This window comes from Thermobia domestica, chromosome 16, assembly GCF_964235325.1.
Source record: "Thermobia domestica chromosome 16, izTheDome1.hap1.1, whole genome shotgun sequence".
NCBI lineage: Eukaryota > Metazoa > Arthropoda > Insecta > Zygentoma > Lepismatidae > Thermobia > Thermobia domestica.
In genome coordinates, this window is record NC_137469.1 from 103257630 (window position 1) to 103283681 (window position 26052).

At 35.4% G+C, this 26052-nt stretch overlaps 1 protein-coding gene across 1 annotated transcript in view; it reads left to right on the forward strand.

The window, feature by feature from the left end:
* Positions 1-11184: 11184 nt before the first annotated feature.
* LOC145673288 (uncharacterized) overlaps positions 11185-26052 on the forward strand; it is an 85174-nt gene continuing 70306 nt past the window's right edge. Inside the window, exons 1-2 of the mRNA XM_081742859.1 lie at positions 11185-11314; positions 17812-17930. Coding sequence (XP_081598985.1) covers positions 11222-11314; positions 17812-17930 — 212 coding nt within the window. The 5' untranslated portion in view covers positions 11185-11221. The remainder of the gene's footprint in view (positions 11315-17811; positions 17931-26052) is intronic.

Genomic DNA, 26052 nt, shown 5'->3' on the forward strand with positions numbered 1-26052 from the left:
GTATGTGTGATAGAGATTTCCAAATTTAGTATGTTTGTGATACTATAACATCCTTAGTTTGCAACATTGAATAATAAATGTTGTATTTTAAGTTTTCGTTTGACATGTTGAGTACCATTGGAAAACCGTAACTCTACGTTGAGTTGGCAACACTGTTGCGTGTTTCTGTTTAATATGTGCGAAGATGTCCCCCTCCTTATAGTTGCTTCGTGAAAATTTTCGCTTTCCTCCCTCTTTGATTTCTCCATTATCACGGTTGACATTATAAAGATGCGCCCTGTATATACAGGGTGTTTAAAGACAACATCGACAACATTTAGGAGATGATTTCTGACACCAAGATAAGACGAAAAGTATAGACCAACCTGGGTGCACAAATGTTTCCTTTTGGAGTTATAGGCTGCCGAAAACATGAAAAAAATGAAGCTTAAAGATCCATAACACAAATACTATGGGATCTACCGTAATCGGGTCAAGACTTCACTCAGGAACTAATATGTGTGCTATCCAAATATCCAAGTTGCAGAATCCTGCGGTACTTCCGCAATAATTTTTATAGAAATAGTTGGTTAATACTTCAAATTATAAGCCCATAGCCAAACTGCCTCCATAAAAATTGTTGCTTGAGTACCACAGGATTCAAAAACATGTAATGTGGATAGCGCACATATTAGTTCCTAAGTGAAGTCTTGACCCGACTACGGTAGGTCCCATAGTTTTGGAGCTATGGACCTTTGAAGTTCATTTTTCATGTTTTCGGGAGCCTATAACTCCGAAAAGAAGCATTTGTGCACCCAAGTTGGTCTATACTTTTTGTCTTATCTTGGTGTCAGAAATTACCTCCCAAACGTTGTCGGTGTTGTTTTGAAACAACCTCTATATGCTTCAAATTAAATTATTTTTAAAATAACAGGTTAAAATTAAATTAAGACAGAATAGACTCTACATTTGATTTGATTTACTTCAAATTGAATTATTCTACGTAATACAAAAATTTGGAAACAAAAGAAAGCATCTATAACGTAATAATTACATGTAGTTTAATCTGATAATTATAAATTCAATTACAATCAAAGAATATAAAGTAAAAATAATACAAAAATTGAGACATTTTGCGTGAAAACACTTTTTTATTTTTCTTTCTTTCTTTCTTTTTTTTCTTTTTTTTTATTTGAAATGTATGTTTTTAAAAGTTTCAAAAGTTAGATTATGTATTTTATCATCCAGTAGAGCGGGTTAGTCTAATTCCGCTTCAATCCCATCACTGATGTCAAAGGGCAGATTCCTTTGTCTTTATTATTATTATTATTATTTTTTTTTTTTATCTCTGTAATATACGTATCAAAATAAATGAATTCAGCAGGTTTTGATATTAAAGGCTTCAATTATGAGTGAGAATCCAGTCCAAATTTATATGTATGATCATTCTAGAGATCTGCACGAGCTGAAATTTTTAGCACCGAGTCCGGCCCGGCCCGTGAATTTATAATGAGACCCGACCCGAGTCCGAAATATGTTTTAGCATTTAGGGCCGAGCACGGCCCGAGCTCGTGTCACGATCAAATGAAGCCGGAAATAAGCCCGAATTACAGAAAATTATTAACACAAAATAGTATTTTTATTTTCAACGGTTGAGGTCTAATTTTGCAGTTGTTCTTTAAAAGATCTTCAGAAAGAACGGTCCTATAAATATCGTTCTATAGTATATTTACAAAGTTAGGCCCGAAAAGGCAAGAGAAATATGGTTTTATATTTAAAAATTTATGGTCCGAGCTCGGACCGGGCCCGAAGTGGTCTATGTTGTGTATGCCCGAATCCAGCCCGCGGGCCGGGTCGGACTTAAGCGCGCGAGCTCAGCTCGAGCCCGTGCAGACTCCTGGATCATTTACAAATATATATATGGCTAATTCCATTTGTGACTTACACGACAAAAGACGCCAGACGGCAGTAAATATTATGTATTAGAAAAGTTATAAGATATTTTCATGGGCAAGTTTTAGGTTTTAAATAAGGCGCAATAAGTCCTTTATTCATTTTTATTTGCAGCTTTTAAATATGTAAACAAAATGGCTGAAACAAGTCTCTAAACATATTCGTGACTTACACGACAGTAGGAGACATCGTGTTTTGAATAACGGTTAACTATTTGAAAATTCTGTTCTTCTATTGCTTCAAGGAAACTAAAACTTTTTGTATATATTAAGTAGATACCAAGCTACAAGACGAAAAGAAAATTATTATATTTTCTGTATTTATTTTAAAATATATGCCACAAATATAACGTGACGTACACGACATAAATTTGTGACTTACACGACAAGTCTAACATCATGTCTTCGTTTAATTACACTTTCAAAATCTATTGGCAGACAGAGTGGCACTAATGATTTAGAAAGATAAAAGGAAGTTAACAGTTCTTTTATTCGATCAAAATTTGTCAAATTCTAATTTATGTCTGTGATCGACGTCTGTTAATGCAACATAGGCCTAATCTTTCTGTTGCGGCCAAAAAATTCTTTATCTTGATGGTAACGGCGAAGAAATGTTACATACAGTTCTTCTGATTCTTTTCTCGACATGTAACAAATACTTAATAGTTCTTTTTCCGACGAAGGGTACCAATACCCTGTCTTCAGTAGAGTATTTTCATCACTTCTTCGCTGCGTTTATTTCCTTCATATGCGCCAATGAACTGTTCTGGAATGAAATCAACTTCCTTCGTGGTGAAGAAATATCTTAGATGAGAGGACATTCAATAGTATACGCTGAAACAATAAAAGTAGTGATAGTTTCGTGTTTTTGGAATATTACATATTTCTTTCTTATGATGTTTCCATTGGCGCATCAACTCAAAAATTTTTGAAGTAATACTCTTTACTACAGTATATTACATTAATGTTCGGACATAACTTGCGTGCTCTCTCAATAAATTCTAAAGCAGATTGAGGATCAATTTGTCTTTGAGAGCCTTTTCCATAGTTCGTAGCCGAAAAATGCCAAGACATTTCAACTTTCTGCAATGTTATTAAGCGAAGTGAATAATGTTGTACACCATCATCAGACTGATAATTCACATTGTTGATCGGAAAACCGGATGACGCCCTTGAAAATCTTCCATAAGTGTAGAATTGAAACAAGAAACTGTAAACATATCTTGATGCATACAATCAGATATAATTACGCACGAATCATGTTCTGTGGTTTCATTGTCTTCAGGAAAATATATTATTGCAGTTTACATAGTATAACTGTGTGATATCCAGTGAGCGGTTTGTATCTTTTCTTGGTACATAAAACAGTAACTTCCACTAAAATCCATTTGATGCAATATCATTCTTTGCAACTTCTCTATTTCCGCTTCCATTCAGCTTCTGAACTAGACATATCTGAAAATGCAATAGAAAAGACGAGTGTTACATATCTGACATGTCCTAATTTCATAATCTTAAAGTAAACTTTGTTGTGACTTACATATTTTCATTTGAGTTTGAGTTTATTTTAGTTTAGCGTCCCTTTCAGCAGCGAGGCTATACGAGACGTGGACCTACTGATTAACGTGGAATCCGAACATGAGCTCAGGCCGGGAATCGAACCCGGGTCTCCCACGCCAAAGGCGCGTACGCTAACCGCTTAGCCACGGATGAGCTCATATTTTCATTTGAATAAGCATGTTTTCTATCAAGGAAGCGTGACAGAGTAGTAACGTGCTAGATTTGGCTCGGTAGGTTGCGGGTTTAAAACATATAGCTGGCAATCCTGACTGAGGTGTTCCTCATTCACACCAGGTAAATGCCGAGATGATATCCTTTTAATAGGTCTGAACGAATGCCCACATGCCCACCTCCGTTCTATACCGGCCTGAGCTTTAGATGCCTAAAGGCAATAAATACCAATTTACAAGCATGTTTCCAAAACAACGAAAGAGTACGAGAAAACCAATTACAGTATTAAAAGTATGTGAAGCTTGAAGCTTCGGAACCACATATGCCGGCATTATTCAAGAGACAGTAGATACTTTCTGTCACTTAAAAATAATAATAATAATAATAAATAAAATAAAATAAAAAAAAACTTCTTTCTAGATCACATTGATTCATATTGTTTAATTTTTCATTCATTTGTTACATTTATATTCCAGTCAAGTATACTTTATACCCATACTTCATAATATTGCTTTTATCCTCCTTATCTTTCATTCTCTTACACTAAACATGGTACCTAATACATTAATTGAGTTATCAATTCATTGTTTATATGTTTTACTGCAGTTAGCTACTATTGGCAATATGGGAACATTGCAACAAAATGTGACTTACACGACACGTATAATGTGAATTACACGACAGGGAAAGAAATGTGACTTACACGACATATTATATTTTGTATTTAAAAGAGTTACACATATTATTTCGGGACTTTCTGCACGGCCTTTGATTACCGTCTGTCCAAATGAAGAAAATTTAGAATTACAGCTCTTTTGTTTAATTATGTATATAAATTCATAAACTTATTTATGTTTTCTTGTGACTTACACGACAGCCTACTTGAATAAATCAATTATTGTAATTTTCTTGCTATTATTAAATTATGTGCAGAACAATGTCACTGATGTAAACACAAACATTATCTTAATAATTACCATACGCGATCTTCACTTACCTATAGGAATTAGCAGGAAAAAAACTTTGTGTTAAAATCCAAATGTAGGTGCGATATTCTGCGACATAAAAGTGGCCATATTTTACCTCCTGCAGAGCCATCTACAGGTCAACATTGGTATCATCTTGTTCATGTATGAAAAATTCAGCATTCCTAAAAATGAATTTTAATATTTATCTAGGCCAAGGTGAAACTTCAAATTTTCCCTTCGTAGGGTCACTTACCGCGGAATTGACCATATATAGATATAGATAGATAGATAGATAGATAGATAGATAGATAGATAGATAGATAGATAGATATTGTATGTTTCCAATATATTATTTTCTCTTGTCGCAATGTATATTATAAAAGGTGAAAAAATGGGGCATGATAAAAGTGACAAAATTAAAATTGTGGAAGGAAACAGGAGAAGCCCTAGAAAGCTCACAGATATGATGTTGTCCACTAGTAACTCACATGCTCTGAGATCAAACCAGGAACCCTCACAGCAGAGCTACTCACTCTATCACTGAACCACCATGCCTCCCATAATGAATATAAAGTATCCAAGTACCGTCTGATAAGTAACAGTACATCTTCTTAAGCTCACCATAATTTCAAATTAAAATCAAGCGAGCTGGGAGGAAGGGGGAATCGTGAACAATTTTTTAATGACATATACGTATGACATACTTTGCAGATTTCTTTTTCACTATCTCTTCCTTTCTTCAGGAGATATGTCTTACTATACTATCATAGTGATCTGTACATGTTATTATGTGTTTCAGGGTTATAAAAACATATTGATATCAATTTTATAGTGTTAACATTCACGATACTTCTATCGTCCATCTACGGAAAATTTAACTCAGTTCTGTAATTCTTTTGAACTTTCATTCACAATTATCTTTAGGCGTAGTTATTATTTTAATATTCCAACATAAATATAAAGAATATATTGTTAATACATAAGAGAGGAAATGCCATTCTACTCCTACTAAAACTTTCATATTTGTGTAGCGCATTTAACGAGCACAGCCATATTGTAAAACTGAAGAAATACCAGTAACTATTGTGGTTTAAACTGTATGTGCAACAATATAAATGATTAATGAGATTTTAAATATGTCAGAAACTACTAATATAATGCGTTTATGCTAATGAAATGAAATCATGTATTTTAAAATTGTATTTCTTATATTCGTAATCTAGCCTCGTGGCGATAGATGACAGCACAAATCTAGTTTTCAAAGTGGCGTCGGTGAATTGGGCCATAGCGGAATTCCCACATCCTCCTAGATCTCCTGATCTGATTCTTTGTGATTCCCCACCCCCCTTCGATTTGGGGACATGCGAAACATACAGTTTATGTGCCTCCACTACCAACAACTTTGAGTGATCTCAAAAATCGCATTACAGCTGCATTTACGACCGTTATCAGAAATATGCTAGATTGCGTCTGGGGTGAATTAGATTACCACATAGATGTGTGTCTGTAACGAAAGGAACCACGTCAAATACTCGAAACAGCATGTCTGAAACTTGGATAGGTTCCGTGTACAGGGTGTTTCAAAACAACACCGACAACGTTTGGGAGGTGATTCCTGACACCAAGATAAGACAAAAAGTATAGACCAACCTGGGTGCACAAATGCTTCCTTTCGGAGTTATAGGCTACCGAATACATGAAAAAAAATGAACTTTAAAGGTCCATAGCTCCAAAACTATGGGACCTACTGTAGTCGGGTCAAGACTTAGGAACTAATATGTGCGCTATCCACAATACATGTTTCAGAATCCTAAGGTACTCACGCAACAATTATTTTAGATGCAGTTTGAGTACGGACATTTAATTTGAAGTGCTCACTAACTACCTCTATAAAAATTGTTGCGGAAGTACAGCAGGATTCTGAAACTTGGATATTTGGATAGTGCACGTACTAGTTCCTAAGTGAAATCTTAATCCGACAACGGTAGGTTCCTTACTTTTGGAGTTATGAGCCTTTAAAGTTCTTTTTTTTTTTTTTTTTTTTTTTTTAAAAAAAAAAAAAGATTTTCGGTAGCCTATAACTCCGGAAGGGAGCATTTGTGCACCCAGGTTGGTCTATACTTTTTGTCTTATCTTGGTGTCAGGAATCATCTCCCAAACGTTGCCAGTGTTGTCAGTGGTGCCCACCCCCCCTTATGTCCATGACGCACCCCCCCTAATTGTCTATCCGTAGGTGTTCTTCCATGAAAAAATCTTCTTTTCGATTAATTTTTACACTCCCTCAAACATAGTTATACAGATTTTTACCCCCCCCAATATTTCAATGACGCACTTTGCGTCATAGCCCCCCCCCTTGTGGGCACCCCTGGTGTTGTTTTGAAACACCCTGTATTTTCATGTATGTTATAGCTACATTTTAAAATACAGTCCTTTCAAACTCGATTAGTCATATATTTAATCATCACCCTGTAGTGATCTTATCATCACACTTGGCAACGTCTGAAAGAGAAGTGAAGAAATAGAAATGAAAAGGAGTTAAAATTAACTATACAAGCAAAGAGTGTAATAGGTTCTTGTTTTCTTTCTTTATCGTCTGTTTCTTGGAAATCAAGAGAAACTTTTTTTTTTTTTTGGCTTTCAGGAAAACTTCGTTTTACCGTTTTAACGACAGTTGTACGGGTAACGAGAAAATAATCTTAAAAGAAGGTGATACCGTGTAAAAACGTGTAATCTGGTAACCTTACATTCTCATTAACATAAGAAATGAATGCAGCACCAAAATAGATGCTTATGAATTGACTCAAAAAATCGAAGTGCTTTAACACCATTCAACAGTAGAGTGGAGCGAAAAGATCAGATTTTCGAGTATCGAATTCTAATAGGGCTCAAAAGTTACGTACTTACATGCTAATCAATGAAAAATAACGAGAATAATCACACTTTGGACCTTCACTTCCCGTAAACGGCCTAAAGTTAAAGTTCTCATTTATTTATTTATTTTTCATGAAATTGCTCAGAACTCACCATGAGGAGGTGGCTGCAATTCGAGTTCCACCCACACCTTATCCAACCATCCTACCAATTAGTGTGTGCTAAATTATGTTGATTTAGCCAAGGACGTTGTTTTAAATTCAGTTTTTTTAAAATCAAATTTTGGCTTTGTGAGTCTTGAGAGCAAAGTTGCTCCAGTGTAGCCATCTCTGTTTTCTTATCCGCATACTTTCCCTGCAGACTCTGTGACAAGTTCGACACATCTTTCAACTTCCTGAGTATGCCATGAAAAATTTAACAAGACAAACTCATGATCAGATGTGCCATGCATAAATGATAAGATGTTGTTTCTGTTTAAAGCTTTCGAGGACTCGAGGGGGGGGGGGAGACAGCTTACATTTTCTCCAATCTATCAGATCACTGTAGTCCGTGGCATCAAAATTTATTGAAGGTGCCATAAAAGGTTCTAACAGAGCAATTCAGACAGGACAGTGTGTTCCAGTCGGGGCTATAAGAGATCCTTTGATTGAGAGAAGCGCGTTCTTCTGTCATCCAGAGAACATATTGTTGGTTATGACAGTGGATGAGAGACAACACGTATGAGAGTTGGGTTACAGGAGAGTGCTAGAGGCACGAAATCAAGATCCGAAGGAGAAATCTGTTAGAACTTTTATCTGGCACCTTCAATAAATTTTGATGCCACAGACTACAGTGAGCTGATAGATTGGAGAAAATATAAGCTGTTTCTCCCTCCAGTGCTCGAAAGCTTGACAACAGAAACAACATCTTATCACTTATGCATGGCAAATCTGCTCATGAGTTTGGCTTCTTAAATTTTCCATGTCATACTCAGGAAGTTGAAAAATGTGTCAAACTTATCATAGAGTCTGCAGGAAAAGTGTGCGGATAAGAAAACATAGATGACTACATTAGAACAACTTTTTCTCAAGACTCAAAACGTTAAAATTTGATTTAAAACATCTGAATTTAAAACAATGTCCTTGGATAAATCAACATAATTTAGCACACTCTAATTGGTAGAATGGTTGGGTAGGGTGTGGGTGGAACTCGAATTGCAGCCACCTCCTCGTGGTGTGTTTTGGACCCTTTCATAAAAAAAAATGAAATAAAAAAATAAGAAATGGGCAAAGAGCTGAAAAAGAAGTTATGAAAATAAAATGTATAAAATCACTCACATTAATGAATTATTAACAAACATGACCTCATACAACTGAAATAAAGTTCTTAGACTCTACAGATTTTTTTTAAAAAAAAGTAATCTGTATATATTTTGCATAAAGGTAAATCTTGGTGGTTTTTGTCGTTTTTTTTTTTTTTTTTACTTTAGGCCATTTGCGCGAACTGAAGATCCAAAGTGTTTTTATTTCTCATCTTTTTGTCGATTAGCATGCAAATACGCAACTTTTGAGCCCTATTAGAATTCGATACTCGAAAATCTTATTTTTTCGCTGAACCCTGTTCAACAGTTATTCCGAATATATATATAAGAGAAATCCTTGGACAAAATTGTGAACTACTATGAAAAATCGGTAGCATTGAACATGACATAACCTTCCCATCTATTTTGGTACTTAGTCGAAAGTAAATTACAGGCCCAATGATGTAGGTGAGAATTCCATATACAGCATAAAAACATTGTTTTCTGCAACTTTAACTTTGTCATATCAATAATGAGGGAGACCCGTTGTGGATATATGGTTACCGTACGCGTCTTCGGCGCGGGAGCCTGGGTTCGATTCCTAACGGGTTGATGCCTCATATAACCTCGGTGCTGAAACAGAGGCTAAACCAAAATTCAATCAACCAACTAACAGCACTATGAGTGCACTTCTCGACATTAATAGTATACTGTCGTAAAAATACCTTGCAAAATGATGGTTTATCATCACTAAACATCTTGAATGAGAAGAGTGGATTAGAAATAGTAAACCTGTTACTTTTCTTGTAGAGTCTAACTCCTTCCTCACTTGATATGGGGCTGAGCGACTGCCCCATTTCCCACAAAACAACCTTGGCATTGAAAAATCCTGTGAACAAAAGACTAGTTGTTCCACCAACTCACAAGAAATATCTAAATTCATGGACAAGAACAATTGAAGCTCTCGTATATTTATTTATGAAAAGAGAAAGAAATCCATTAATAAACAGAATAGTCAAATAAGTTGCTGTCTGTTTTTATAAACAGTATAGAGATAAGCGAAGGTTGAAATGACACTTACTTGGCTTAAATGCCATTGAATAGCGAAGTTATCCAATAAGAAAACAATGATAAATTACCCATGACAAATACCAAGATTCAAAACTTCATAGATTTTATTTGTTGGAATATCTTACTAGCTCGCCCAGTAATTTTCGACTTTTAAATATTCGAAGACCAGCAGAAGACAGAGATACTGTATGTTGGAGAATGGTAAAATACGTAGAAAGCACTACAGTCCTAGCGACACCAAGCAAAAATTATTTCGCGGTCCACAGTTGAAAATCACTGCTTTTCTTCCTAATGTGGTCTACCTGATTTCATTACTTGATTAAATTCTCAATTTGAAAAACTAATTGCCAATATGAACCATGTAAGCCACTTCCAGGAGCAGATCTAGAAGGTAATAAGGTAGAAGGTTGGGGAGGAACAGTCAGAATCCAGCAGGGGCGGATCCAGGACCGACTTCTGAGGGGGGGGGCGGTGAGTTGTCATACTGCTACATTTAAGGGCTCCAAATTTTGGGATGGGTTTGATTTATATGTATAAAATGAGAAAGTTTTCTCTTCTGAGGGGGGCGATCGCCCCCCTGGAATCCAGACTATGATACTATATCATGAGTGTACTATAAACCTTCCAAAATATATAAAAATAGCTTCAATTATTGTTATCACTCAAAAAATTGGGGGCTTAGCCCCTCTGCCCCGCGCTAGATCCTTTACTGAGCACTTCATTTATATTTTTTCTCTTTTCAAGCATAGTTATTGTAGTATATTCTTCCTTTCTCCCTACCCCACAAAGATAACTTATCATTCTTTAATATGGATGCTATTTCTATTTTTTGTTGTTTCTTATTAATAAAAAGTGGGATTGCTTTTTCTTTTAACAAAACTTTCAGTATTACTACTTAGTTATCAATCCATTTTATTATCAATTCATCATACAATATCTACAAGACCACAGAACTTTACAAGTGTGAAATTAGATAAATTCAACCTTCTTCTTTGCTTGCTTCTTATGTTATTATTTCATATTCACACAATAGCAACTTTCTTTATTTCTACTTTTAATAATAATAAATTCGAAATATTAAATTGTTATTTTTGTAAATGTATTCTACAAATACATTTAATACCTATTTTTGTTGCTCTTTATCAGCTTCATATCTAGATATGTGCTCCATATTTCCCCTTTCTTTGGTGCGGACTTGACGCGTTACGAATCTTCGATCAATTTTTGAAATAAGATTTGCGAAAATAGGTTTTGCTTAACCGGCAAAAACGCATTTCGTTTCACTTTTGTTTCTTACTGAAGTGTTTTGCAGACGAGAGAGGGCGTCTGTTGAGCGAGTCCGAGAAGTACACAAAGTAGGTACGGCAAACATGGAGGGGGTATGGTCCCTCTACTCATCTCCACAGAAGCCAAGCAATAAAAATAAAAAATCAAGCCTACTACAAAAGTTGTACCACAGAGAGGTAAGTAAATGTATTTTTTTCAAATATAAATTTGAGAGTTACCCTTACGATTTTGTATTAAGAGAAAGGCTGTTTTCGTGAAGACGATCGTCGTTCGACGTTGTCAGATGTCAATGCGAGAGATCTTCAAATGATCTTGCACCTGGAGAGAATCTCATACAAGCAGATTTGTTTATATAATTTCAATTTTCAGTGAATGATATTATGAGACATGTCAATATGTTTTACAAAACAATTCTTTGACGAATGATGGGATATCAATATTAAATTCATAAGATAAGTGGACAAATAAGAAATAAACTTACGAATGAATGGGACAGTTTTGTTTACTTCCAAAATAACGTTTATTATTTCAGTTTTCAGGCGGCGAAAAGCTTAGCTAATTTCATATTTTAGTACTTTTTGTCATACATTTTCCTGCAGTAAACCTCACAAGGCGGTTAAATGATTATATTTCAAAATATTGTATTTAATGTGGAACTATAGTAAATTATTATAATACAATATTTAATTGGATTAATGGAGTGTCTTATTTGCTTTAATCCCCAAATAAGGTGCAATAATCAGTTTTAATAGGTAAATCTCTAGGTGGCTAGATTTTTTCCCCCTTGCACTTTCTCAGTCAGCGAAGTGGAGGTAGTAGTGTTAAGGTAGTCTTCCAACTACATAAAATATAACCAGTTAATAGGGGAAATATATCTCTATCGTGACTGAAATTTTTTCCTCTGTAATAGGTGAAGATAGGACTTGCGAAAGTTTAATGCATCACTGAAGGCACCTCTTTGTATGAGTGTAAGATACAAGGTATAATGTAATGTTGTCATTTGCTTCTCAGTTACATTTAATCTTCTCCCTTAATTGGCACATTGACATTACTAATGTTTTCATTGCAGGGTAATCTGTCATTACCGTAATTAATAAAATTTAAGGATTTTCCACTGATGACCTGATTATGAATAAACAAGATATCGTCCGTGCTTATGTAGGGTCTTACTTAAGGCTGGGGTTAACTGCTGTATCGCCGAACCAATTTTAGGAAATTTACTGGGTCAATTGGAGAATTTATTTAAGTTTGTGAGGGAGAATGAGTGAAAGTCAGGTAAAGGGAATAATAAAAGTAAAGAAAATGGTTGTATTTTTTGGTTGTTTTTGATGTTATAAGCGGCACTGTATGTGGAAGCGGATGGACTATTTCGCGGAGAGGGCAAGGTTCTAGATTACTGGTCCCCCTTCCCATTGAGCAGTAATAAAGACAGAAAACAACGTGCCCTGCGGGGCCCTAACCCGCCTTCACTCGCTTACGCTCGCTCGGCAATACTGTGCAAATTAAATGTATAAACCTTAGTACAGAAAGAAACCAATCTACAAGGGGGCCCAGTAATCTAGAACCTTCCCGCGGAGATGTACACTTGTTTTACTATACGGATCCATAAATTGTAAAAGGGGCAAGAAAAATTTGGGCAATTCTTTAATTTGCCCATTTCATATCGAGAACAGAACCCAACTAACCCCTTCGGGGCTTCTAACACGTTCCTACTACTACTACTTATATTATGAATCCGTATAGTAAAACTACACGTCTAATAACGTAATCTAACGTAACGTAATGTAATCCAACCAAATATAAACGAATGCAGTACATTTTGATGCTTTTTTCGATTTTCAAATTGGTCAGGCGATATAGCAGTAATGCGTGTTAGCTGTAGAGGTATTTTAATTCAGTTCATTTAGTAAAGATTTGATTTAAATAACTTAAGGAAAGCTAAATTAATTTTAAATGAGCATGTGGAGAACAAGGTACCATAGTGGTCTCCCCATAGCACAATGGTCAGCGCTAGAGTAGTACTTTTGGTGCACGTGGTTACAGATTCTTACCGTGCTGGAAGTACGACTCAGATCCCATATTAATAGAATGGAGTCTAGTGTATATTAGCATCAGCAGTTGGTATCCTTAGTTATGCACTCATATCACACAACACTCTTTACGTGCGTCTTCATCATCCGTATGGACTACTCGAACGGTGTCGTCAGCTTCGCCTTTTTCAGGAACCAATAAATGCAAAACTAGTTTGTAATGACCAGTTAGCACAGGTTAGTTCTTTTGTTTCACTTGTAGGTAAATCTCTGTTACCGTCGCATCACTAATGTTTTGTATAATTGTAACCTACATTCTGCCAGAATATAATAAACAAATTAACACAAAAAGGGGGGTTGATAAGATTTTATAAAAAAAGTAAATTAACAACACCCGAGCAAATATCGTGTACAATGCGTCTTTTTGCACGGCCATACACAAACACCTGTCAGTTACAACAAAGACATAATAACCTCCATTCCTAAAATTTTTTGAACAGCTAATGAGTTAAGCAAACCGTGCCCCTTGATTACATACAATTCGTCATCTGTATAATACATTGCAGAGAGAAAAAAATAGTATTATCGCATCCTCCACAAAAGGCAAATCAGAACGGTTATCAATGTCTACAACCGACATCATGACTACTACAACACAGTCAATTTATCAGAAAACGGATGGTTGTACACCAGTGGTACTTTCTGCAACTGGACGACACCAACTCGCGATGCTAATGTAGGTTGATCACCAATAATTTATTGAGTTTTGTCGGTTATTTTATAATCCTTGTGATTATATCCTTATCGTAGTTTTACTCGTATTGTTTGTGATTTTCTGTTCCGAAAATGAACTTAAATATTGTTATAATTGTGTTGACAGTTGTTCTTCTTATTGATAAACTTGCATTTTACTTGATGTTATATTGTTGCTAAGTTCTTCGTATAAACTATAAAAAAAAGTCACAAAAGAAACATTCATAAACTTATAAAAAGAACAAAAGTTGCTTTTGTAGCATAATCTCTTTGAGTACTGAATGGGGAATTTAGGTCTGAATATGATACGAATAAAATACGGGAATGAAACGTGATAACCCACAAATGTGTGTTCATCAAAATTTTACGAACACTTACACTTTTACGAACGTTTTTCGTTTTTTTGGTTTACACCAGTTGTTTTTTTTTTTTTTTTTTTTTAAACAGCTGGTTTAAACCAGCCAACCCTGATGTTGGTATATATTTTCTGAAAAAAAATTAATATTTACAAATCTTATAAAATTGTTATTGTTGTGTAACTTTGTAAAACCGTAATAACTAGATATATCAGTTTTTATGTAGGTTACTTTGGTCCAGATATAAAGATGGGTTCTTTGTTAATGTAAAAAGATTCGATTGTATATCTTTCAGCGTTGTATTTTAGATTTGTATGACGACCGGACACTTTTGATACTATTTTGATTTTCGAATTCATCTAAAATGGCCGTGTCACTGTTCTTAGAATTTTTCACTTATGACATTACATGTATACCTGATGGCAGGACTTTCTTTCTCTTTCTGCGGTGAGCTTTTGTAAGTCAAAAATATCCTGCAGGAGTTTGCAAAACTTTTCTGCAGAATAAACACCAGTGATTGTTAAGAATACGCTTTACGCGACGTAAAGATCAGTTCAAACTATATTTATGCGAGTCGTCTGTGCATTTAAGACATCTACACATAGCAGGCATGTTTTTATACTTTTCTGTTGGCTGTTTTTTTTTCCCCTCTGGCAATTTTGCTTCACAGGCGCGGCAAATTTTCTGCGATGACATCGCAGATCGCGCCATATTCTGCTATGGGGCATGTGTTTAATCATACGTATATATTTTTTCTTCGTATTCATATCTGTGGCCTCATACTCACCTGAACTTGTAGTTTTTAGTTTTTTTTTTTTTTTTTTTTTTTGGTCATCAAACTAAATAAAATAGAGTTGGAACAATATATTTTGTACTGGTTTTTTAAAAATCGATTTGACTGGGAAAATACCTATTCTGATATTCTTTTCTGTCAGTATAGCCGTCTTTATGCGTGTAGCCAACACTAAGATCAGATTTCTGTATTCAAAACATTTTTCTATTACTACTTGATATTTTATGTGTTTTAGTTATTGACATATTGGACATTTACTCCAGAGGCGCGGTGGCTCAATGATAGGCAGTTCTTTCATAATTAAGTATCCGTCTCCTTCAAGCTAAAGGGCATGAACGTGGAACGTAAAAGTAGAAATTCCACTTCATTTACGTTTTGGACATTTACCTTTATGCTATTTTAATGAACATTTTTTTGCATACAATCTTTTATGTTTCATAATAAATTTTCGGGCCTAAAAATGAGAATACATGAAATAAAATATTAGAGGTATATTTTAATACAAATTATTATTTATTTTTTATTTTGTTTTATTTTATTTTTATTTTTTGTGAACAACGTATTATAGTGCGGAATTCATTGAGAAACCTCCTAGCAAACACCCGTTGTTATGAAAAACATTAAGTAGCTACTTTGTCAGCTTACTTATTTTGTACTGAGACAGTCTCGGTGGATGCTACCTCCTTCGATTGGTGAACCTTCGTGTTTTTCACACCCCTAATTCAAAACTCAGTTTTACATTTTAGTTGTGAATCCTAGTTAGTGTCTTACAGAATGTGTAGAACTACTCCACTATATTTGAGATGATTTTGAATCTAGTGAAACATTTTCACAGTGTATTGCCCAGGGTGGATTGATTTAAATCAGTCTGATTTAAATCACGATTTTAATCAAGATTTAAATCACTTGATTTTTTCAATAAAAATCGTTGATTTAAATCAAATTCCGAAAATCATAATACAATGAGACTCAAATGTATGTAAGTACAGTATGAAAACGAGTATCATGCAGAGAACGATCAGGGAAAATCCCGTTTGAACGGGTAACGGGTGAACCCTACTTTCTTTTTTTTTTACACAGGGTTTTAAAATTTCTATTCCAAAGGGGAAATCACCATGGACATTTAAGATGAAAACTCTTTTGTGTCCACGTCTATTTGTTTGTTTCCAGATAATAGGGACGTATTTAGAGGGGTCCGATCCCCTCTCCGAAACAAAGAAAGAAAAAAAAAAGATTTTAAAATTTTGGGCGAAATTTATGTACTAAATACATAGAAGTTCCTCGGGATCGTAATACGACAAATTTTGGATGCATTAAAATATCGAATAATACTTTTGATAAAGTGGATATTTGACCCCATTGCAGAACATGCTGCGATCTGCGATGTGATCGTAGAAAATTTGTCGTGCCCGTGCAGGAAAAATTGTCAGAGCAAATAAAATAGCTAACAGAAAAGTATAAAAACGTGCTTGCTGTGTATAGATGTCTTAAATGCACGGACAACTCGCATTTGAACTGTTTTTCACGTCACATAAAGCATATTTTTAACTATCACAAGTGTTTCTTCTTCTGGAACTGATCATCTTGATTTTTTATTTTGGAATTCCTGCAGAAAATTTTTGACTTACAAAAACTCATCGCATAAAGACAAAGAAATTTCTGCCATCGGCTAATATATAGGATCAGAAAACTATATTCACGAAGAAATTAAATATCGACTAAAAGCAGGGAATTCGTGTTATTATTCAGTTCAAAATCTCTTATCGTCGCGAATTCTGTCGAGGAATTTCAAGCTTTAAAATATATAAAATGATAATTATGCCTGTTATGCTGTATGGTTGTGAAACATGGTCGCTTACGCTGAGGGAAGAACGCAGACTGAAAGTATTTGAGAATAAAATCCTGAAACGAATATTCGGAACCAAAAGGAACGGTAATGAGGAATGGCGAAAACTTCATGATGAGGAACTGCATAATTTATACCGTTAACCAAAACATTGTTAGGGTCATCAAATCTTGGAGGCTCAGGTGGGCAGGGCATGTAGCGAGAATGGAAGAAAGTAGGAACGCTTTCAGGTTTAACTGGAAGTCCAATCGGAAAACGACCATTAGGAAGACCTAGGCGCAAATGGGAGGACAATATTAAGATGGATCTCGCAGAGATAAGAATACAAAGTAGAAACTGGATTCAGTTGACTAAGGATAAAAGTCAGGAGAGCTTTTGTGAACATGGCATTGAACCTCCCATAGGTCATAGAGTGAGTTAATTAACTTTAGGCGAAATTTATATACTTTATATGTATTTCCTGCCGCTAGCTAGTTCCAATTGCTTAAAAATATGCCCCTGCCAAATATCAGTAACTTTCGTGAAAAGAAAAGTGTCATTTGATATACATTGCTGTACTTTTTCCTTAATGCTTAAGAAACATTGTTTGGGATTGAAATAGGTTAACGATTGGGAATTAATTCAAAATTAAAACGCCATACTTTCACTTAAATGGCATAATTAACATTTAATACTAATTCCTAATGTTTTTTCTTCAGTTCATGACTTGTATTATACGAAGAAAAGGGTTTGATTTAAATAAAAAAAATTGATTTAAATAAAAAAAATCAACAAAAATGATTTTTTTGGAAAAATCATGATTTTTTTCCACCCTGGTATTGCCATTGTGGCTTAAAAATATAATTTAATTTGTTATTGTTGATGTTTCTGTATATTTTGTTTATTTTCGTTTTAGCTTCGGGGAAATTTTGCTCCACATCCTCATGCTCCAATTGAACGATTATTTTCACGATTACCTGGTCGCCTTGTCTTCTGCCTGCGAGAACTTGTTCCTTCCTCAGCCCTAACAGCTGGGTAAGTAAAGTACATTACTGGATTGTTAAATACATGTTTATTTTTCTATCCATAAATTCATTAACCTCAGAGTGTACTTTAATAAGTTCTGAGACAGTGTTTTGCTGACTGGCGTAAGGCAGATGGTGAAGGTTATGAAAAACAGGTAAGAGTTGTTAAAATTCGAATATTTGTATTCAAACAACTATTCCGATAACAAATAGTTACTGAAACAGTTACTTGGATAACAAATGATAAAACAATTATTTCGATAACGAATAGTTATTCAAACGATTACCCTGATAACAAATCATTATTCAGTTAGATGTTCCGATAATGAATAGTTAATTCAAGCAGATATCCCGATAAGCCTTCAAACAATTTTTCCAATCACAAGAAACTATTCAAATAATTATAACAATGCTATAGCTGACCGCATACTGAGGGAGCCGACTGGTAGAATCAAGTGTTGCGAATCAGTTTTGTCCAGAGAAATTCATATTTGCTCCTTCAGTGTGCGTAGTTGTATTTCATTCACAGCATATTTAGACCCAAATGAAGTAGAATGTCATGAGATCACTTTGAGTGTTTGTAGTAAGTGCATGTTTTCATCGACTGACCTATGATTTACCAACCTTTGGCAGTAATAATAACCTGGTGGTGATGGTCTTTGCTCTTGATATCGTAAATTTCAGGCACAGCTTTAAGTACTAATAGTTTATCTACATCTGCCAGGTCGCCTATGACACTTGCCAGACTCTTACTGTTCATTATGTCAAATTCTTCAGGCGTGACCATTGTACTTAACAACTCTGTAGACATCCAACCGCCCAACATAATTCATAGCAAAACACAAAAACAGACGATAGTCAATTTAGGTCTCGGTCTACGCATACGCATTCGAAATACTCCTGTAAGTTTGCTTCCCAACAGAGAAATGAGGGTTAGGTATCCGACAGTGCTCCAAGTGCCACTCGGCATTCCGAGTAACTTTGGAGCACGCGCTCGCTCAGTGTGTGGCCGACTTATTTGGAAACATGGAGAACTGTTTTCCGATGAACCTCAGTGAGGCGAAAATAATGCACAATATCTATTTCCACTCGTTTGCTCCATCATTGTGCGGCCGACCTAAGACGAAGATGGACAATCCTGAAAAACATGTGGGCATAATAACACTTGACGAAGTTATCAAAACTGAGTATGAAATAGGTAGACTTTCGATTAATATGCACTGAAAAATTCGTCAAATTATCCAACATCATCAACTAAAAATTGCCAAAATATGCACTGAAGAGGTTAAGAGTGCACTTAAAATATATGGTGGAGAGGTCCTTTTATTGAGCAATTTTATGATATAAGCTAATAAAAATTAGGGGGCCACGGTAGCTTAGTGGTAGAGCATTCACCTGTGATGCATGGGGTTCTTGGTTCGATTCCAGCTCGTGCCAAGTGAGCTTTGTGGTGGACAAACACCGTGTGCATGGGTTTTCTTGCGGTTCTCCCGTTTCCTCCCACTTCCTTCATTCCACCATTTCATTCATGTCTCATCATCACCGTCTCCTTTAGCCTAGTCGGTATAACCGTGAGTCGTAAAATTTAAAGATTTTTTCAATGTAAATGAATTACAGACAAGAAATTGGTGTATTGCAAAATAAGTTAAGACATATGACTGACTGACTTCTTTTATTAACATTAAAACAACAGTTGGACTCAAACTCACATGCGTAGTTACTGAATTATGAAATTGCCATAAATAACTAGATGTTTTTCATTTTCTCCTGCCATTTAACACACTTTTGTTACAGAAAATGTTCTTTCTGCCGGACAAATTATTAGGAGGAGACAGTATTCCAAAGATAAAATATCGCTTACTGAGAAACAGGGAAAATTCTTGATTCATTCTTTGTTCCTTGAAGGACTCGGTTTATATCTGATACAAATTTTAGCCCCGTGTGTTCTACAGTTGGCTGCATTTTGCATAAATGCTTCTTCAGTTACCTGTGGAGAAATTTACATTATTACTAATTGAAATAGTTTCATGCAAACCACATCCTTCCGATTGTGTTATTCGTTTTGGAAGTTTATTGAAGTGAGCTTTGACGAATGCAAGCTCTCCTTTTGACACTGCCAACATTGCAGGCCTATACTACTTATTGAATACTCGTTCTGTTTAGAAACATTTGAACGGTATCTTCAAATATGTACCAAACAGTGAAATATTTAAGTAAAGGGGTCACAGACGAGTCTCGCAATGCTTTAATTGTTAGTCTTTTTTTTTTTTTTTAACTCTTTACATAGGAAAGAGTGCGGGGTATTGAATGATATTTGTAATTTCAATGAAAATAAAATAAGTTTTCCGAACTATATGTAAATTTGTTTTTATTATTTGTTGGCAAGGAACACAACCATAAAAATATTTGGCCTTATTTATATGCACCTTTAATAAAGTTTTGGTTAAGTTTTCGACATCACTAATTAGTAGACAAAATAATAATTACTTCCTTCATCTTAATTTTTAAAAAAGAGCTACAGTTGTAAGTTAAAAAAGATGTAAAAAGTACACTAGAAGCTCTTTCGCTAGAATGATTCATCAGAATGGGAGGGAGGAAAGAAAAATTAAAGAACAGAGAAATACTGAAAAGCGTTCAGGTGCACGCCATGTTAGGAATGCAGCATCACATGATGTTGTGTGGTCAGATAGTAAGTAGATGAAGATCATCCTTTTAATACTCATTTTGATCTACTTACTGTCGTGTAACACTATCATATGACCACGCGTTTTATTAATTGGTTTATTGATTTGGGGCTCAGCATGCCTTTCAACAGCGAGACTATATAGAGACGTGGACTTAACGGTTTAACGTGGGATCCGAACCACATGAGCTCTCTCTGGGAATCGTACCTGGGTCTTCCGTGTGCGTTAAACATATAGCCACGGGGAAACTTGCACTATTATGAATTTCAGTTAAAGTTTTGTTACAATATAGATTCTATTGTACAGTCAGCGACAAAAGTTCTTTCCCTTGATGAAATTAGTTTCGTAAATAACTTCATAATGGAAGGATAATTTGAGTACAGTTTCAAGTAAGTTAAAAAGAATGTAGTTTTCTGTACGTTCCTGCCGAACCACCGTTTTTCCCAAAGTATTTTTTTCGAAACGGAAAGAATTTTTGTCGTTGACTGTACAAGCTGCAAGAGGAATAGTAGGTTTTGTTTTTAAGCAGTGCCCTGTTTTTGGAGATAAAACATATGTGTATCTATACATATTACTTGTAAGACAAAACTATGAAGAATTTGGCTCGATAATATGGAACAACATTTTTGACAAACAGGATAGAATTAGTGCAACAATTTTTATTAGAATACCATGTTTTAAAATAAGAGAGAGGTACAGTTCACATAGTTATGACTATTGGATTAATTACTAGGGTTTACGGAACTTAATAAATAGAAGAAAAAAATTGACAAAATATGCATAGAAAAGAATTTTGATAGTGAATATACTGCACTAGTGAATACTTTTACGAAACATTGGTTTTAGAGTACCAAATCACAGCATAAGAAACTGTATAAATTTAAATCTTTTCACTCGAAATAGGAAATAATAATAAAAAAATTATTATTTAAGTATATAAACATAGACCAACTGTATTAAGCAAGTAAAATTTAATGAGACCTAACTGATTGTTTTTAAGCTATAACTGTAGCAGCATTAAGCTAAAACGTAATTTTAAGACTACTGTTCGTATCTTTTTCTTTTCTTTGTTTTTATTAGATTGAAAGCTTGAGAATTTTAACAGCGGGACAACATATTTTCTCTTTTAATTGACTTTTGTTCACGTTATGTTTTACATCAGTGTTCCTTTTCTTTTACGCCTATCTAACTTTTATTATTGTTATTTTGTATCGTAAAGTGGTATTCTGATACATACAATGTAATGTATTTTTGTTCAAGAGCGCCATTCCAAGGTCAAATCAACACAATTTGAGAACAAAATTTACCTTACCATCTCCGATTGTCATGAAATTTTACACAGGGGTACTATTCCTATAGACTAAGAAAAATACCAAATTTCAACTTTATATATCGACCGCTATTGAAGATAGGGCTATGTAAAGTTTGGAAAAAGTGCCCAAAATAGCATGTTCAATGTATTTTGAAATAGGAATTGCAGATCTCCTAATTGAGCTAGCGAGCTGGTTGAGATGTCATTTTACAGCATTTTTCATGCACTTTCATGTGGCATACATCATCATATAGGCTAATACGAATTTTTATTTTCAAAATTAAAATCAAAATTTTTCAAAAAGTACATATTTTAAAATTTTGAAATTAATTTCATGAATAGATAGCATTGTTGTAAAGCACCTGACAAAATATGAGTTTGGGATGATAATGGGTTCATTGTTAAAAAATTTTAAACTAATACTATAGTTTTCATTTTAAAACTAACACTGTGTATTTATTTTTTATTTTTATTTTTTTAATTTAATTTTATTTTTTTTTTAACTTGTGGGAATAAATATGAACACTAACATAAAGAGTACAGTAATGGGTCTAAAATATATCATACCGACTGTAATCTATTGGCTATTCTTATTACCTCATACTTTAAACATAACTTAGAGGAAGTTAAAGTGCTGATATTTTTGAACTTTAAAATTGTAACCGTGGTTTGAAACCCCGTTTACAAACCAGAATAGTGGTGTGTGTATTGTATACCTGTATCGTTAGGCCTGTTTTCTAAATCTATGTATTTTACCAAGGAACAATATATTTACGCGGCGGGAGAGAGGTAGAGACCCGCACGGGCCAAATTTTTCGGCCCGAGCCCAATCCAGCCCGAACGTACCTAGGCCCGGCCCAGCCCGGACCCGAAAAGTTTTGGAGATTTTCGGCCCGGCCCGGCCCGATAAGTTTTTTAAAATTCTTGGCCCGGCCCGGGCCCGATAAATTTTAAAAGTTTTTGGCCCGATCCCGGCCCGATAAATTTTTAAAAAAATTAGCTCGAGCCCCAATCTTTCTCAAAATTTAGTACTAAATTTGACCTGACCCTCAGAAACATTTTCTAAACTCTGGTTCACAACCTGACGCTTGCCTCCCGAATGGTACCATTGCCTCCTAGAATTTTGCCTGTCATCGAGAGAACAAAAACTCCATTCCCTGTAACAAAGTTCGAACTTAATTGATTTTAAGCATAAAGTGAAAATGGCAATATTGTTTAGCGACAGGCAAAACATTCCCATCCCTTCTTCTTATATTTTGAGTTCAGTGAAGGTCAAGGTCCGAGTTAATTTACCGCATAATGCCTGCAATCCTCTATAGTGAAAGTGGAGCCGCTAAGCAACACAAACTGTAAATAGCTATTGCATTCCTTGTGACATTTTTCACGGACACACTTCTTCAACGTTTGGCTTTATTCCAATTATCGTTTAACGAAAGTCAATAATTATTAAAGAATTGCAATTAATCGGGCCCGGCCCGTGCAGGTCTCTAGAGAGAGGTTATGCAAACTATGAGTTACGAGAGGCATATCAATAACAATTCTGTTAAATATAATTTCCGTTTCAAGCATGGGAGCTCATGTGGTTTGGATTCCACGTTAATCAGTAGGTCCACGTCTCATATAGCCTCGCTGCTGAACGGGACGCTAAACTAAAATCAACTCAACTCCGTTTCAAGCATTAGATTACTATCTGCTATGTGGAGTAACTATATCCAAACACACGTAAACACTGAACAATAGCAGTAAGATTTAGTACAACTTAAATAAACCACAGAGAAATAAGTAATGACTAGACTTCGGAATTTTAGGCACCAAAAAGTTTAATTTTAGGCGCCTAAAATAGGTACTAAAAATAGGAAAATAGGCGCTAAAAATTAAAAATAGGCTCTAAAAATAATAGTATAAATTATTACATACCCCTTTTTATTAACATCTTTTGTTTTCAGTGAATCAGGTGATTCATTCAGTACACAACTTGCTCATTCGTAATTTTGGAAACAATAAATTACCAACAGTTTCTCAAAGTTTTCGACTGTCAATCTCTCTCTTTTGTCTGTAAGGATCATCTTTGCTGCCGAAAACGATCTTTCCACTGAGACAGATGTTACAGGAGCATACTTAAATTTCGGTACATTTTTCATTTCCACTTCGTCGGGGATGGTTTCATCCTCTCCCATCAAAACTTTCCCTATACGAGCCAACACAAGAAATCCCTCATTCTTCTTCACTACACTTTCCCACTTACACTGCACTTTTTCCCCAACTTTCCCCGTAGCACTTTGGATTTTCTTTTCGGCTTCGTTAACTACTGACACCTGTTCACTAAGTGGCTTTCCCGTAGCTTCCAACTTAGTGATCGTCGTAGGTAAGAATGAAAAATTTGACTTGATATATACAAGATCTCTTTTGAGAATGGGATCTTTGAAAAGTTCCTTCAAAACTGAAACACTTGCAATGTTTTCCACACCAGGAAGTTCGCCAACAACACCAGCAATAGCGTCCAAGTTCTCTGCGTAATACAAAGCTGCTTCAAGCCATGTTCCCCAGCGCGTTAGGACAGGTTGTGGAGGAAGAGAAATGCCAGGCAGTTTTTCTTTAAAGACAGCGATTCTCGATGGGGCTTTGCAAAAAGTTTTTTTCATGTTAGAAATGAGGGCATTGACTTGAGGAAATTCGTTCCTGATTGTTTCAGAAATTCTATGAAAAGCATGTGCTACACAGGTAACATGGATGAGGTTGGGGTAGAAAGGTTTTAGGTTCTTAAACGCAGCAATCATGTAAGAAGCTGCATCTGTGCAAAGAAGAAGAATTTTAGAATCATCCACACCACTAGGATACAGAAGTTGCAAACTTTTGTTCACGGTGTAAGCAATTGTCTGGGCACTCACTTTCTTAATTTCCTTGCTACTTAACAAGTGAGGAGTTGAAGGTCCATCTTCATCAAGTTTTCCTACAACAACATTCACTATGTATCTATTGCATGCATCAGTAGTCTCATCGACGCCTACCCAAATGCTGGAATCGCCAATATCCTTTCTGATTGTATCAAGTGTATTGTTGTATTCAGAATCCAAACACGTTTTCCTGAGTGTTGACTCACACGGTATCGATTGCTGGCACCACTTCTGTAAAAACTGTCGGAATGTTTCATTTTGAAGTGTGTTCCATGGGATGTTGGCAGCGACAAGGGCTCTAGCAAGATCCGCATTAAATGTGTTCGCAGTTCCAGATTCAGATCCAGATCCAGAAGGCTGAGTTAACTGTGTCTGTTTCTGTTGTTTCTTCGCTTTAGATTTGGCAAGATGTCCAGCACCATCAATGTGTTGCTTTAAGTGGCACTTCTTTTCCTGAGAAACCTTAAAAAAAAAAAAAAAAAAAAAAAAAAACGCTTAGAAATATATTTTCAAATGCTTCTTACAAAACTAGTGAAGATGGTGGCGTTTTAACTTTAATTTCGGTTTCAAATTCTCTAATTTTCTTCGTGTACATTGCGACTAGTATTTTCAAACGGGTCAGTTCGGGTCAGCTTATTGTTGGACACCCTCAGTAACGGGTCGGGTCAGGTCAGCCTAACTCGGGTCACGAGTCTGGTATCGTTAGACCAACTCAGTTCACCAGTCGGGTCGGGTCAAACTATCTCGGGTGACCCGACTCGACCGGTGAACTGAGTTGGTCTAACGCTACCCGACCCGTGACCCGAGTTAGGCTGACCTGACCCGACCCGTTACTCGAGGGTGTCCAACCAAAAGTCGACCCGAACTGACCCGATTGAGAGCACTAATTGCGACAACTACCATCACTGTTTGCTTGCCTTTCTGGTCGTAATGTGCTTTTTTTTTTTTTTTAATCGGTGAACGTTACATTATTGATTTAAAGTTGACAAAAAGGCAAACTTGTTGGTCTACCTCGTTAAAGACCAATATACCCCAGTCCCATTTCGAATCAGAACAGATCAAATAAAAGACTAATCGATGAGCATTTTACTTCAGAATAATCCCCAATTTACAGACAGAAGCAATAAAATTGTATATCAATATCTGAGAAATAATATTTAATTTTAAGCACTGTAACTAATTTAATTTTAAGCACTATATTTTATTTAATTTCGAATGCTGACACACTCCAACTTGGCAAAA